Source organism: Mus pahari, unplaced genomic scaffold, assembly GCF_900095145.1.
Source record: "Mus pahari unplaced genomic scaffold, PAHARI_EIJ_v1.1 scaffold_9854_1, whole genome shotgun sequence".
NCBI classification, from domain to species: domain Eukaryota; kingdom Metazoa; phylum Chordata; class Mammalia; order Rodentia; family Muridae; genus Mus; species Mus pahari.
The window spans coordinates 11,644-27,312 of NW_018393146.1; the positions used below are offsets into that span (position 1 = coordinate 11,644).

General features: G+C 42.1%; 1 protein-coding gene across 2 annotated transcripts; it reads right to left on the minus strand.

The window, feature by feature from the left end:
• Positions 1-1,482: 1,482 nt before the first annotated feature.
• LOC110315373 (HLA class I histocompatibility antigen, A-24 alpha chain-like) lies at positions 1,483-4,808 on the minus strand. Of its 2 annotated transcripts, none has more exons than XM_029534729.1 (6): positions 4,736-4,808; positions 4,228-4,368; positions 3,709-3,984; positions 2,861-3,136; positions 2,632-2,734; positions 1,483-1,869 (listed from the first exon to the last, which is right to left on the minus strand). In XM_029534729.1, the coding sequence occupies exons 1-5, from the start codon at positions 4,806-4,808 to the stop codon at positions 2,634-2,636; spliced, it is 867 nt and encodes a 288-aa protein (XP_029390589.1). In that variant the 3' UTR covers positions 1,483-1,869; positions 2,632-2,633. The 2 variants fall into 2 exon arrangements, with proteins under 2 accessions (XP_029390589.1, XP_021045109.1); XM_021189450.1 differs by having other exon boundaries at positions 4,228-4,497.
• Positions 4,809-15,669: the final 10,861 nt, after the last annotated feature.

The window sequence follows — 15,669 nt, forward strand, 5'->3', positions numbered from 1 at the left end:
CTCTCACTCCTGTTGGGAAGTTAGAAAACTATGTAGTGTAGTTCTGTCTTAAAGAGTCAGAAATATGGTTCAGTGGTGAAGAGCAGTTCCCGAGAATCTGAGTTTGGTTCTCAGCATGCTTAATAAGGCAGTTTACAACTGTCTCAAATACCATCTCCTAGGGCTCCACTACCGCCTTCTACCATCCAAGGGCACTCTATTCCTGTACACAAATACTCATCTCCCATCTCTCTCTCTCTCTCTTTCTCTCCCTTACACATAGTAACATACACAGAAGGAGACATATACACAACACAAACACACACATAAACATACACACACACACACACACACACACACACAGACAGACACACACAATTAAAGGGCAGAAAGATAGCTTAGTTGTTAGGAGCACTTGGTACTTGTCATTTGATAAGAGCACTGGTTGTTATTTCCAGGACCTGTGTTTGGTTTCTAATGTCTCCGTGATAGTTCACAGCTGTCTGTAACCCCAGTTCAAGGGGACCCGAGGGCCTCCTCTGACACCCATGGGCACTAAGCATACAAGTGTTACAGAGACAAGCATACATGCAGATAAAACAACCTCAAAAATAAAACAAACCACTCTCTTGATATTCATATAGCTAAGGGGGAGGATTGCAGGTGACATGCAAAGCAAAAGAGCAGCTCAGTGACAGCCAAGCAACCTGGCTAATGTTGTTTCAGAGTCCTTTGTGGCCAGCAGGAACAATAGCAGTCCCAGTTTGATGCAGGGTAGACAGCTCAATGCTGCATGTGTAAGGACTTCTGTTTAGAAATTGTAGAGGAATTTTAATCCAGCAATATGGTTTCTCTGGCAAGGGATCCAGACACACCATTAGCATACACTTTTTATCACTAGCAATGAAGGAAAGATTAGTTTGTAAAAGAAAGCAACAACGTTTGAAAATGACATCTAATTGAGGGCCAGACAAAATGATGAATTAGAGAAAGACTTGAAAGGACAAGTCAGAAATAGGACATCCTCAACTCTCAGGAGAACAGCAGCAAGAGAGAAAAGTGTGGTGTGGTATATGGTGTGTGTATTGCAGTATCACCATGACTGTTTTACAAAGTTAGATTACAGAGAGAACAAACAAGACAAAGGTGAAGACAGAACTAGCCAGAGAATGAGAAGGGGCCAGAGGATTTAGAACAGATTGCCAAAGTTAATATGAGGCCAACAAAGCAATTCAGTCAGAAGCTGAGAAAAGCCGGATTGATTCAGTCAGCTTGGAAGATTAGATTGTATGGAGGCTGGAAGCTTTCAGGCCTAGGCCTAGGGAATAGTTATAAAAGAGAAGGAGAGCCTCTGGGCTCAGCCCAAGCTAGAACTTCCCACATCTTGTGTCCAGTTCCAATCTTATCTTGTCATCTGGGGAAATAAAAGTGTCATTTACAAGAAACCTGTACTTAAGATGAGATTCTTGACTTGGAAAGAAAAAAATTTAAGACTACCAGTAGGAATCAAAGTTGAAGTTTATTAGGAAGAGAAATTAACAGAGAACAATGAGGTTGAAGAGAAAGAAAGGCACTCAGAAAAAGTCAGAGAAGACCCAAATAATGAATTTCAACGTCTGAAGACAGAGTTACTATGTTACTCATCTTGCTTTGATTGGGTTTACTCATTAAGTAAACCATAGGAAAAAGTCACACATTAAAAAATTACCAAAATCCTCACGTTAAAGATGGCAGAATAGATGTACAGCTTTCTGGAAACTAAAGGTCAGTTTCTGCTAGAGGTCTCCCAGATCTGCATCTTTTGACAGGATACAGATACATGGACACAGGTGTCAGCCATTGAAAGAAAAGCCAGGAGTTTTTGAAGTCACAGAAGGTTTGTATCTCACACTAAAGAAGGAAATAATGAAGAACAAATTCTGATTGGTGATTGTTAAACCATCATACCAAACAGGCATCCATACTAACAACATTTCCAGTCTAGCAAGTGACCTCAGCTCAAGTATATGTTCTTCGAGTACTTCCTATCCTACTGGGAGAGATGCATCAGATCTCTGGCCACTGTCCATGCCTAAGGCAGTACAGTATAAGACATGTTAAGAGCCCATATCCATAGGACCCAGAGACAAAATATGTGAGCACCCACAATGGGTACCTGGCTTCCCTTTTGCAAGGGGCTCAGGAACCAACTCATACTCAATTACTGGCAGCTGCATTATAGGTGTCTCTTTCACAACTGTGGGAAGAACACAGCCAGTGAGAGACTGTGGAAGCAGTAATGTGGAAAATCTCCCAGTCAAACCCCAGGCAAGTTTCTTGACCTGGGACTGCAGCTGTGTGGATGCAGAAGAAAACACAATGGAAGATTATAAGTAAAGAGGACTTAGTAGCCTTCTGTAGGTCTGTTCTCAGCAGGGACCTTCTCTGTGACATCTCTCTGTCTGTGGGGAATCAGATTCAGGTCTCCATCCCCTCCCTCAAGAGGGCAGTGGATCATTCTATATTTCCTTTATGCTTTATGATAGAGTTAATGTCAGCATACAAGTCAAAGTGCTTGAGTGGATACATCTTTCCTCTAACGAGGCAGGCTACTTTCATTGCTTGGTCTGCAGATCTATAGCTGCAAGTATTCAGACCCTGCCCCTTTCTTACCTTTATTTCCTCCACACCAGAAAAATCACCACAGTTCCTACCACCAAAGTTCCGAGAACCAGGCCGATGAGAATTGCTATGATGGGGATGGTTTGTGGAGGCTCTGAGGAGGGAAAGGAAGGAAGAGTGAGGAGTCTGACCCTAGCTCTAAACCCTGATCCTGCTCTGGTTCATCAAAGAGCTCACAGTTTTCCCAGTAGCAGTGTGTGTGCTCACACCCACTCCTTACCCCATTTCAGAGTGAGAGGCTCAGGTAACCCTTCATGGTGCACATGACATGTGTATCTCAGCTCTTCTCCAGAAGGAACCACCACAGCTGCCCACTTCTGGAAGGTTCCATCCCCTGCAGGCCTGGTTTCTGGCAGCTCCATTTCTTGGGTGTGATTGTTCCCATCCCTCTTCCAAGTCATGGTGATGTCAGCTGGGTAGAAGCCCAGGGCCCAGCACCTCAGGGTGACATTCCCTTCAGGTCTTACATGGTGAGTCACATGTGTTTGGGGGGCATCTGATGGGAACAATTGGAAAATTCATGTATTTTGCACTCCTCCTGGGCCTGAGCAGTGCTCATGGGACCATCCCTGGAAAGGATGGGAGACTTGGATGAGGGAGGGTGCAGAGTTCACACAGAAGCCTACACTCAGGATCTGGATGGTCTATTCCTTGGAATATTTTACAATAACCACGAACCCACACAGAGCAGGAAATTCTGGGTCTCCCTCTAGACAAATAGACTTCTCTTTCTGATCGGGAAGGGGATCTAGGGATTCTGTAACCCTGGAGTCAGGCATTCAATGTCATCATGGATAGACAGTGAAGAGGCCTGAGAGATGCCATTATACACAGTGAAGATGGAAGGGAACTGCTGTTTTATGGACACAATGAACTGTTCTGGGAGAAGGGAGAATCCTCTGGAGAGTCCCTCTCTATCATGTCGAGTCAGGACACTGAGGAGCTCTCTTTCCCCTTTGATGCAAGACAGTGTAAGCATTCCAGCTGCTCCCTGCTGAGGAGGAGGCCTCAGGGAGACAGGAGCTACAATGTCAGAAAACAGAAGGGGTTGGCAAGGGTGTCTCTTACCAGAGTGCATCAAGGTCTCCTTTCCAAGGTCGAGGCATCTAAGAAGCCTTTGTACACACTCCCCTTGCAGGTAAGTCTTCCTCCTTTTTGCTTCACCTGCATTCTCCCACTTGCTCTTTGCGTGTTCAGCTCCCTTGCCCTTTGCAGTCCAAGAGCTCAGGTCCTCATTCAGGGTTAAGTAATCATAGCCATAGTAGGTGAGCCGGTAGTGACCGCCGAGGAAACTCCCATCATTTGCCACATTGCAGCCATATACTTCCTGCAGGGTGTGATAATCTGCCCCACCCCCATTCAGCCCCTGGTCACTATGAAGCTTCTTCCCCCCCCCCCGCCTCCCGGAATTTTGTCCCCAACTAAACCCCTAACCAGGTCACAGTTTATGGTTATTTCGGGTCAAAGGTCTCCAGGGGTCCCTTTGTCTATGGATGCATCTCTAACTTGGGGACCTAGAGTGGAGTTTATTGGGGTCAGACCATGAAGACATTGAGGTGTCATGACCTCAGAGCTGAGGCGACTCACCGTCCATTCTGTGTCCATTTTTTTTCACCATTAACCGAAGAACTTGTCTCTGTACCTGTGACAATTCCAGAACTCTTGATGTCTCCTTTTCCCAATATTCAGGTGGCTCCAGCTCTATCCATGCAGCTCGAGGTTGCATCCCTGCAGATGGGTCTTTGCTGTCAAATCCCTGATACTGTATGGAGTCTACATAGCTGACCTGGATGAACCGGGGCTCCAACATGCCAGGCTCCAAAATCACAATGTTGAAAGTCTGCAGCCAGTGTGATCCTGTGGGTGGTGCACAATGAGACCCTGCCTCTTCAGCCTGGACCCAGAACAGGTTGGAAGAGAGGAGAGCAGGGTGGTGGTGTGTCTGTGGACCTGAGATGCAGGAGAGGGTCAGGGGTGATCCAGCTATGGGATCAGGGAGGGTCTCGTTAGGCAAGGGAGAAGACACAGAGATGAGGATTCCAGGTGCTGTGTCCTTTTCTCTGAAAGGCCAAGTCCCTCCACTTTACGCACCCACCTGCACAATACTGGGTCAGGTCCATGGCCACCAAGAGGAGGAGCAGGAGTGTGCAAGGTCCAGGGTTCCTCATCCTCTCTGATGAGTGGTGTTTCATTTGGGTCCGGTATCTCTTCACTTTACAAACTGATGTGGCTCATTCTTATTGGCTTCTCTTAGATTTCCCAAAGGTAGTGATGTATACCTGATGGGGTGTGTCTTCCAGAGATCAATTCCTGGGTGTGGGGGATTTCTAGGGTACTGCTTCCCCACCTTGCACCAGTTCTACAACTTTGTATTCTGGCATCAGTTTCTAAGCACTTGTCTGTCTGTCCAGGTTACAACATCGTTGAATTCTAGCTCAGAGGCCTGTAAGTCAGCCATTGTCAAACATTTCAATGTTAGAATCCCTGTACATGCTCAGACATTGTGTAGCATTCTGTGCTGACTGTGTTTGTGTGGATTATATCAATCCATATCTATCATGGTAGGAACTGGACATTTTGAGATTTTTGATTCAATGCAGATATTGATAACTATTTGGATGTAAGCTGAATGAAAAGAGAAAGGACAATTTTCTGAAATGGAAAATGCCATCCTAAGATAGTTTTGGATATTTAACATTTCTGGGAGTCTTTATTTTCATCTTCCCCACCACAAATCATAGGATTTTGTGTATTCCTTTTAGCACTGGTTTTATATATATATATATATATATATATATATATATATATATATATATATATGAAACACAGAAAAATGCACTTTCACAGATATATATTCGGAGAAACAATTTTAAGACTCACTTTTATTTGTATGTATTTTTGTGTGTCTCTGTGTGTATGCAAGGTACAGGTACTCATAGATTCTAGAAGTGATAGTGGGAAACCCTGGATCTGGCGTTAAGGAACATGTGACCTGCCTGACGCAAGTGCTGGGAAATCAACTGTGGTTGTCTGCAAGAGCAGCAAGGGCCTTTCATATTAGTTTTCTTTTGAAACAGCATCTCAGTATGTAGCCTGGCTGGCTTGGAAGTGGCTATGTAGTCCAGGTTGGTGTAGCACTCAGACATCCATGCTACTGGTTCCAAAATGCTCTGAATAAAAGGAATTTGCCCACCAAGTGGGCTATTTGTAAATGTTTCTCATTGATAAGTCACTAAATGGGCACAGGTGGTACTTCCTCAAGGTTGTCCAAACTGAGGACATCAAACATCACTGAATCCTTCATTATTGGCTGCATTTGCATCCAGAGGAGAATCTTGTACACTGAATGGATGCTACGTTAATGAATGTTCTTTTAAAGTATGATGTTCTTTGACCAGGTACTTTATGTCCAATTGTCAAAAAGTCAGTCATTAATATGGCCACATATTTTCTATAGAAAAGTTTGGAAGCATTAAGAAGCCCTTAAGTTGACTGTGACGAATTCATGTACTCAAAATCACTAATGCTATCTCGGGAGCTTAGATATTATCTTTGTTGTAGTCAACTGGAGTAGAGATCAGTTGCTGATGAATGGACTTTTTAAAAATTTTATGTTGTGGGAGGAACAATACATTTCTAACCATATTTCAAAGGAGTTCAGGCTTGGCAGGAAGAAGAGCTCTGCCAGCCCTGTATGGCAGCAGATGCAGTGTCAACATTTTGGAGAAATAGTTGTTCCTTAGGCAGGGCCTTTATTCAGCTATCTGGAATGAGATCCACTACCTGTAAATGAGGAGAGTGTAGACTGGCTGCTGTAGAGTTCTCTGAAGTGTGCAAGAACCTCTGTTCATGTCACTTCCAGTGATGTGAATGAGTTCATTCGTGTCTGGACACAATTCAGTCCTGGTTGGAGGCTCTTGGGCCAGGGCTGTGAATGCTGCTCTGAGATGTCAGGTTGCAGCACTTGGCAGCCTATGATTGAGCTGGAGGTGAGGTTTTCCTTTTGGGCGTCTTGGAACAAGCTTGAACGATTCCCTAGAGATCACCTGTTTTGTTTTCTGATCTCTTATTAATGGTTTTCCCACTGCTGCTGGCATATGGGACTCAGTGGATTATCCAAAGCAGTGGTTTNCAACCTTCCTAATGCTGGAACCATTTAATACAATTACTCATTCTGTGGTGACCCCTGACCATCAAATTACCCTTTTTGCCACTTCATAACTGTCATTTGTATTTTATTCACAATGTAATTATTTTTGTATACAGAGGTTTATGAAGGCAGTCACGACCCACATGTTTAGAAGCGCTGATCTAAAATACTGTACTTAGGCCACTGTTGAGTGCTAGATTATAGTTAATTAGGTAAATCTATGGAATCCTTATTTCTCTTCTATTCTGTTAAATTGACATAGAATTCATGAACTTGAGGCCATTATAGCGAGTCTTCATAGCAATAGAAAACCTAAGACAGTATAAAATATTGTTTAATCCTAAAAATCTTCTCTAACAGAATTCTTCTAATGTAGCAGGGCATAGTAGTTCATGCCTGTAACACTTGTCATTGGGAAACAGAGGAGTTCAAGCCTTCCTGAACTAGAGGGGACTCATTTCTTACAGAGCAAAAACAAGGACAAGAATTCACATTGCTATTAAATACTTCCTGTCTACAAATCTCATCTGAAATACTGCAATATTTTCTCCACACACATAAGTAGACACACTTTAGATTGTCTCAGGTGAACTAGCTGTCATGGCACACCAGCAGGAAGATCAGGAGTTCAAGACCATGGAGATCCATGGTGGAGAGGAAGACACAGGGTCAGTCTGTTAGACTGTCCAGAGAATGAACTGGGGAAAGTTAGACAACAGCTGTCAGAGGGGGTGAGCCATGGCTAGAAATCTCTAGTTTGTTTGCAAAGAAATAAAGGAAATGCTATAGAGCAGACCAGGGAAGAGTCCTCCTGTCCTGTATTAATCCTCATGTTAGGATCCTGCAGATGAACTTGGTGGGTAGGCAGCAGTCACTGTCTTCTTTCTTCTTCCTTCTTCCCTGTTTTGAGAACAGTAGAGTGAACTTTCCTCAATGAAGTACTTAACACAGGTCTCACTCTATGTAGAAGGATGAAACAAAGCTGGATGGGGCTAGGACACTCAGGAACACATGGAAACATCTTCCAGGAATAAGTGAGGGTAGCTTGGATTAAAAACTATCAGAAGCAGTGAATGATGGCAAGAATCATGTACCTTATTAACAAAGTAGAAAAGGAAATGTTAAAAAGCAGAAGGGAAAAGTCCAGAACTCATAAAGGGGGGACTGTGGGCCTAGCGAGCACCCTCACTGAATAGAAGTGACCAGAGCTAAAGACAGAGGCCCCTAAAAAAATCACTTGTGCTCTCAGTAACAGATTTTTTTTATTTAAACAATTTTTTATAAGATGTTTTCTTCATTTACAGTTCAAATGCTATCCCAAAAGTCCCTTATACCCTCCCCCCACCCTGCTCCCCAACCCACCCACTCCTGCTTCCTGGCCCTGGCATTCCCCTGTTTTAGGGCATAGAATCTTTGCAAACCAAGGGCCTCTCCTCCCATTGATGGCCAATTAGGTCATCTTCTACATATGCAGCTAGAGACACGAGCTCAGAGGGTACTGGTTAGTTCATATTGCTGTTCCTCCTATAGGGTTACAGACCCCTTCAGCTCCTTGGGTCCTTTCTCTAGCTCTTCCATTGGGGGTCCTGTGTTCCATCCAGTAGATGACTGTGAGCATCCACTTCTGTATCTGCCAGGCACTGGCATAGCCTCACAAGAGACAGCTATATCAGGGTCCTTTCGGCAAAATCTTGCTGGCATATGCAATAGTGTCTGCATTTGTTGGTTGATTATGGGATGGATCCCCAGATCAGGCAGTCTCTACATGGTCCCTCCTTCCATCTCAGCTCCAAACTTTGTCTCTGTAGCTCCTTACATGGGTACTTTGTTCCCCATTCTAAGGAGGGACAAAGTATCCACACTTTGGGCTTCCTTCTTGAGTTTCATGTGTGTTGCATAATGTATCTTGGGTATTCTAAGTTTCTGGGCTAATATCTGCTTTTCAGTGAGTGCATATCATGTGAGTTCTTTTGTGATTGGGTTACCTCACTCAGGATGATACCCTCCAGATCCATCCATTTGCCTAAGAATTTCATAAATTCATCGTTTTTAATAGCTGAGTAGTACCCCATTGTGTAAATGTACCACATTTTCTGTATCTGTTCCTCTGTTGAGGGACATCTGGGTTCTTTCCAGCTTCTGGATATTATAACTAAGGCCACTATGAACATAGTGGAGCATGTGTTCTTTTTTTTTTTATTAGATATTTTCTTCATTTACATTTCTAATGCTATCTCAAAACTCCCCTATATCCTTCCCTCACCCTGCTCCCCTACCCACCCACTCCCACTTCTTGGCCCTGGCATTCCCCTGTACTGGGGCATATAAAGTTTGCAAGACCAAGGGGCCTCTCTTCCCAATGATGGCTGACTAGGCCATCTTCTGCTACATATGCAGCTTAGAGACCATCATTTAGGAGGAAGACTTTGTTACCTCCAGCCCTCCTCTTGCTGCTGGCAGCCATGCTGGCCTAGACTCTGACTGTGGCATATGAGCATTAGAACTGAAAGAAAGAATCTCATTCTGAAGCCACAAGGATGCTGTGCAGCACTACCACAGGGAAGGTAAACCTAGCCTTGGCCCTGTCCCTTCCAGCAACTCCAGGCTTCCCCTTTATGTTCCCTGTACCTGGCTTCCTGCACCATCCAGGTCCAGAGCTGGGCTCCCTGTTCACCCCCAGCCTAGTGAACTTTCTCAGGTGCCAGGAGGAGGGAAGGGTCCCATTGCATGTTGGTTTCAGGCTCCTATGAGCAGTGTTATTTCTATGCCCTTTCTTCTGAAGCTGGCCTCCTGGAGTCCTGGGTCCAATTCATTGTTGTGTTATATGTAAGACATGCAGATTGCAGGAAAAAATAGAGATCTTGGATGTGCTCTGCTACTACAGGCTGAGAAGAGATGGTGAGTGTCACTAGATAGATAACAATAGACTAGCTAAACAGGAGTATCTGAAAAATGGCTTTGGCCTCTGATCTGGCTGAGTCCTTAAGGGAGAATATTTTCCATAATCTCTCCTGTTGTGGTTATTTTCAACATTTCTATCTTTTGCTCCCTTCACTTCTCCATTAATTAATAAATATTATTTATTTTTATTATGTGTCTGACTCCTTCCCCCTGTATGTATGTCTGAGCACCACGATGATATCTGGTGGCTGTGGAGATCAGCAAATGGCTTCAAATCCCCTGTGTTTGGAAGTAGATGGTTGTATGTCGATGTGCACGTGCTAGGAATTGAATGCTAGTTTCCTGGAAGAACAGTCACTGCTCTTTATCACTGGGTCTTCTGTCCAGCCCCTAGATCACCCAAATAATTCTTCCTGAAAACCTATAGCAGTATTCTGGAGTTCTTTGTCTTAAACAGGCCTTTGGATATTACTTGTCACAAATGTAATTTATGAAATGAGCATATCCTGTTACTCTGGTTCTTGTACTTTCCTACTTAACTTTACTAATATATTTAGAGATGTCTATGGATCATTTCATTCAGACACCTATTACTGAAGTTGCAGGGACCTTTCAATTGCACATTTTACTGGACTATCCTTGTGTGGTATGTTTTCCTCCATCCTTAGGAAGTGGGAATCCCTGCCTCCTCTGTTTTTGTCTTCTGTATCTACATGGTATGAGGCCCATCTTCAGTACTGAATATGATTCTGTGGTCTTCTTCTCAGGTTGTCTCTAGTTCCTGACAGCAACAGGAGTGTGTCTTTGATGGAACCCAAAGCCCTGGACGTTGAGCACATACAACTTAAGGGTGATACTATCATCAGAAGGTTTTGTGTCAGATCCTGGTTTCTGAAAACTGTAATGAGCAAAGATCTGACAAAACAAACAAACAAAAAACAATGTAAGACATAGATATAATATAATTTAGGAAAAGGATTTATGAAATGTGGTCATATTTGAAAGAGAAGTGAGCCAGTACTGAGACTCCCTCAGGTCCTCCAGGTTCATCTTTAGGATTTTGACACGAGTTTCAGGATTAAATATAGAAATCAGGAGTTTCCCTTTCCCCATTTTATAGTTTTTCCTTTAAAAAATTTTTCTTCATTCATAAACTGGAGATTTCTGGTCATCACTCACCTCTTCTGCTGTTAGTTACCTACTTTGTCCCAGATTATTCTATGGAAGTTCTTTCACTCTGTGCATGTGTGTCCTCCCATGTCATTGGTCACTGATTCTTGAACTTCTGATTTTCCCACCCCTACTTTTCATCTGCTGGCATTACAGGTGTATGCAGTGATATAAAAGTCTTCTTTGAATTTCTATAGTATTTCCACTTATCCATGTCTATAAAAAATGGCAGGAATTTGCAATTAATGTAGTCTGGTAGTAAGTGTACACTTTCAGTGTGCAATTTTGCTTTGGTTATTGTTGTGTTGTGGTTATTGTTGTATTGGTTTCAGATCTAGTGTAACTTGTCATTGTCTTCATCTCCTACTATTTATGTCTCTTCTTTCAAAGTGCTAGTTTAGAGGCACGAAATGACCATGTGTTGTTCCAAAATATGACTTTTGAAAATATAATTTTAAAAACATTTTTGAGCAGCATTAGCCTCCATTTTATTGAATTCATTCCCATTTAACAGAATCAATGGCAAAACATTAGAATTGTTTACACTGGGAATGACAGGAATGGAGCATCCTGGCAACCTCCCAACATTTGGGTATGTCACCAGCTCTGGATTCCTGTCCCCCAGGTCTGAACAACGTGGCAGGAAACTACACACAAAGAAATTCATTAAAATGAGGACTTCTCTAAAATAGAGAACCCCACTGCCAATGCCATTCAAAGCTTCTGGTTCTCCTCTTCCTAGTCACCCTGCACTTCTTTGGAATATAATTATTGAATATATTCTCTGGCCTCTCTAATGTACAGTGTAAATCAATCAATAGCCCACCAATCCCTCTCTTGTCAGCTAAAACAGGGATAAATTCTTAGCCCTCAAATGGATACTTGTAATTTTGGACACTTGAATTCTTCACCATAAACTTAACAACTTCTTACAGTTAAAAATTTTTATGGAAAATTTGTGGTGATATGGAAATTTAGGTGTTGGAGGATGATTTTGTGCACTGTGTTTTCAAATTCTGTTTTCTGTACCCAGATACCTGGTTTTAGCCCAGACTTACTATTTTATAAATTATTTTCCACCATGTTCTTCATGGATAATAATCTTAGAGCTGAACACCCGATAGCAGGCCAGGAGAGGAAAAGGCTGCAATTTCAGGCCCAGAGTGAGGTTGTGGGGGGATCCAAATGGGGATATAGATAAAGAAGTAGGGAAGAGCTTGTCTAAGATGGCAGGTAACAGGCCACATTCCTGAGAAGAGGGCTAGTCCAGCATTCCAGGATTAAAATAGCTCAGAATTTGCCTAGCTATAGTACCGAATTTGTTAATAAATATAAATGTCTTTATGCAGGATTATAATTCTGATATTTTTTTTTACAATTTACAACTGACTTTCTTGTTCATTTTAATTTAAATGTGTGAATACTAAAACATTTAATGTTTTGGTCATACCTTGACCTCCTTTAAAAATAACACTTATGGACACAGTCCATATGCCATGTACAATTCTCTCCTGTGAATGTAGATGCAGCAGACATCAAATGATCCATTGATATCGCAAGTCCACAGGGAAAACAACCTTGAAGATGTGCCACATGTGCAAATTTAGTAATGCGTCAAAGGCAAACTCTACAAGGGGCCCAATGGAGTGGATCCTGTCGTTTATCATTAAGTTTTAATGACTTTGAGTGCATGGGTATTTTGTCATTATGCATGTCTCTGTACCCCAAACTCTGTAGAAAAGAGGTTGGGGTCCCAGTAGACTGGAGTCATAGAGAGTTGTGAGCAAACATGTGGATACTAGGAATCTAACTATACTTTCAGTATTTGTGGTGACTCTTTGTCCCATTACACACTCATAAACATACACAGAGACAGGGACAGAGTAATAGACAGACACAGTGACAAACATATACACACATACACACAGATATAGTTACAGACACACACACACAGACACATGCACAAACATAAAAATATATATAGCTTACATGTTTCTGTTAAGCATGGTTCTGTTAATTTTCTGAAATTAAGTAAAAAGCTGTTTTAAAAGAATAAACAAACAACCTACTAATTGATGGAAATGGTAAAGTTCCTTGCCAGAATGTAAATTTCAAAAAAGTATTTATTCTATCCACCATAACTATGCCTTGAAAAATACATAATTTTCTTTTAAAATATCATTCTTACATGCAAGTAGTTACAATAACTTCAATGAGCCTAATGTCTCAAACTCTCAGTTCATGGCATGGTAAGTACAGTTTAGTAAAATGCACATAAGCAGAATTACATTGAGGTCCATTCACTTTGTAAGTGAATAGAGATCCTGCGATGAAAATGATTAGGAATTGCTGACTTATTCTACCCCAAGCTGGACTCAGAAGGATGGTGTCAACAGGACTAGCACAAGGTTTGGGATAAGTATCATGTCCCCAGATACTGCTTTTAGAATAACAGTCCACAGAGGTGGGTCTCAGGTGGGAAACAGGACTCTAGAGATGCAGCGCCCAGGAGTTCATCTTTCCATTATCCACCCACCTGTCCCTGTCACTCCCATGGATAAGTCTAGGAAGGGCAAGCAGCCTCACTCATGTCAGGTGTATGAAATGAAATGGGAAACGTCCACAGTCAATTTCTACTCATCATTCAAGTTGAGTCTCAACCAACGATTCTCTGCATTGGATTGGAGTGGTGGGTGGTGCATCCTTGACTCTATCAGAGTGGAGAAGTTGAGCTAAGGACAAACAAGGAAACATGCAGTCATCTCTCTATGTTTTTTCCTTTCATTGAAAATAGATTATTTTCTCCCATAGTATATTCTGATAAGGGTGTCCCCTCTCTCTACTCCTCCCAGTTCCTCCCCATCTCTCTTCTCATCTGCATCCACTCACCATTTGTCTCTCTTTGAAAAAATGAATAGGTTTCTTATGGATAATGAGTAAGTAAATAAAATATCATCATTGTGGTCTCAGAATCCACCATGGTCAGCAGAGAGATGAGCTGTGGGAGGCAAGGAGGTAGTTTGGTTTAACAAGTCTAAGAGGCCAGTGTTGGTTGAAAGTTAAGGAGTCTGATCCCAGTAGTTTATTTCAGGCATATTTAAAGAAAACACAATTTGGTGAAAAATTTTCCTGGTGACAATTGACTCAATCATCCGTGCACAATAAGCTTAAGATGTGACTGCTGGGTTTGTGGGTTCAGGAGTTGCCTACAAACCTCATGGAAACGTATCTCAATAAGGCAGGGATGATTTATGGAATATACGCCCTAATACTGATCAATCAGAGCCATAGCTCAGTATTTGGGAACTGAGCTATAATGATCAACATATCTCAGGGTTGGCTTATAAAGGAGAAGCCACAGTGAGCTCACCATCTCCCTTCTACCTCTCCACTATATCCTCCTGTTCCAGCCCCCATCCATCCATGACTATTTATTCTGCTTCCATTAACCATTTGCTCCCATCCCTACTTCCTTACTCTATTGAAGTAGACATTTTAGGGTTCTTTGGAAAGTCAGTTGTGTCTGATGGTGTTTTTTCTGTGGCAAACATGTGGAGAACATTTCGCTGAAGCAGTCACAGGTGAAAGGATATTTTGCTAAAGCAAGCATGGGAAAGAACACTTGATGGGTTCTTTGCTAATGACATGCGTGCTTTGATCTGCCTCACATTGTGTAGTTGGGTTCCTTTTGTCAGGACTCCATAAGAGAGAAATGCACAAGAAAACTTGTGGTGGTGTGTTGACAACTTCTTGACAATTGGCATACTCATGCTTATTGGCAGGGTAATATCAACTGAGAGAGATTTACTGCTGAAATGAGACAGGTGGTCAGGGAAGACCCATGGAGGATATGTGATTTTTGGAGTGAGTATAAATAAGACCTGACAGCCTGTGAGGAGAGATTAGTTTGCTGTGCAACTTTTGTTGGTCTCGAGTCGTCACTGATTTTATTGTTGTTGTTGTTGCATATAACTTTTCCTTGCATTCCTGTTGGCCCTTGTCCAGCTTACTTGCCACATTTTGGCTGAGGCCCGGTAGTTCTGCTATTTCGTGCCACTACTGCTGATTGTGTTTGCTGTCCTGACCCCCAAATTGGATTGTGGGTATTTCCATGAAGTGTTTGTGAGTGTATTGAGCTGCCACTGTTGAGCTGTGAACTGAGCTGCTGATTTCCTAACAACAAAATGGGATTTGCCCAAAGAACCATTTCTAAACTTGTCTTCTTCCCCCCATATCCTTTCTTTTCCACTATGTCACATGGGTTGTGGGCTAGAGGGGTGATTAAAACATTTAAGAACCATCATTAAAAGTAGGCATTGAAAAAAATTAAATTGAGGGAGGAAACATAAAAGAAAAAAATTAAATTTTCACTCTTTCACTTGTTTTAGAGATTGTTCTAAACGTTGTGAGAGATGAAATCTCAAAGTATTGATTTACATTTTCCTGATAGCTAAGAATGTTGAACATTTCTTTAAACAATCATTGGACTTTTCTCTTTTGAGAATTCTCTGTACTCCATTTTAAAATTCAGTTGTTTTTTTTTTCTATCTCATTTTTGAGTTCTATTTTGTCTATTAGCCCTGTATCAGATGTGTATATGGTAACTATCTTTCACATTCTCTAGGCCAACACTTGATCTAAATGATGTTGATCTTTGTCTTATAAAAGCTCTTGTTTTTCATGAGGTCCCCGTTATTAATTGTTGATCTTAGTGCTCGTGCTATTGGTGTTCTGTTTCAAAAAGCATCTCCTATGCCAATACGTTCAAGGCTATTCCCCACTTTGCATTAAGTGTGTGTAGCTGGCGT

What these genes read in the sequence shown, in the direction of transcription:
- LOC110315373 (XM_021189450.1), bottom strand. Translation starts at nt 4,808, where the DNA reads ATGAGGAACCCTGGACCTTGCACACTCCTGCTCCTCCTCTTGGTGGCC. An exon ending in GGAGACCTTGATGCACTCTG is followed by an intron (nt 3,137 to 3,708) that starts GTAAGAGACACC and finishes TGTTCCCATCAG; the next exon opens with ATGCCCCCCAAACACATGTG. An exon ending in GCCTCTCACTCTGAAATGGG is followed by an intron (nt 2,735 to 2,860) that starts GTAAGGAGTGGG and finishes TTCCCTCCTCAG; the next exon opens with AGCCTCCACAAACCATCCCC.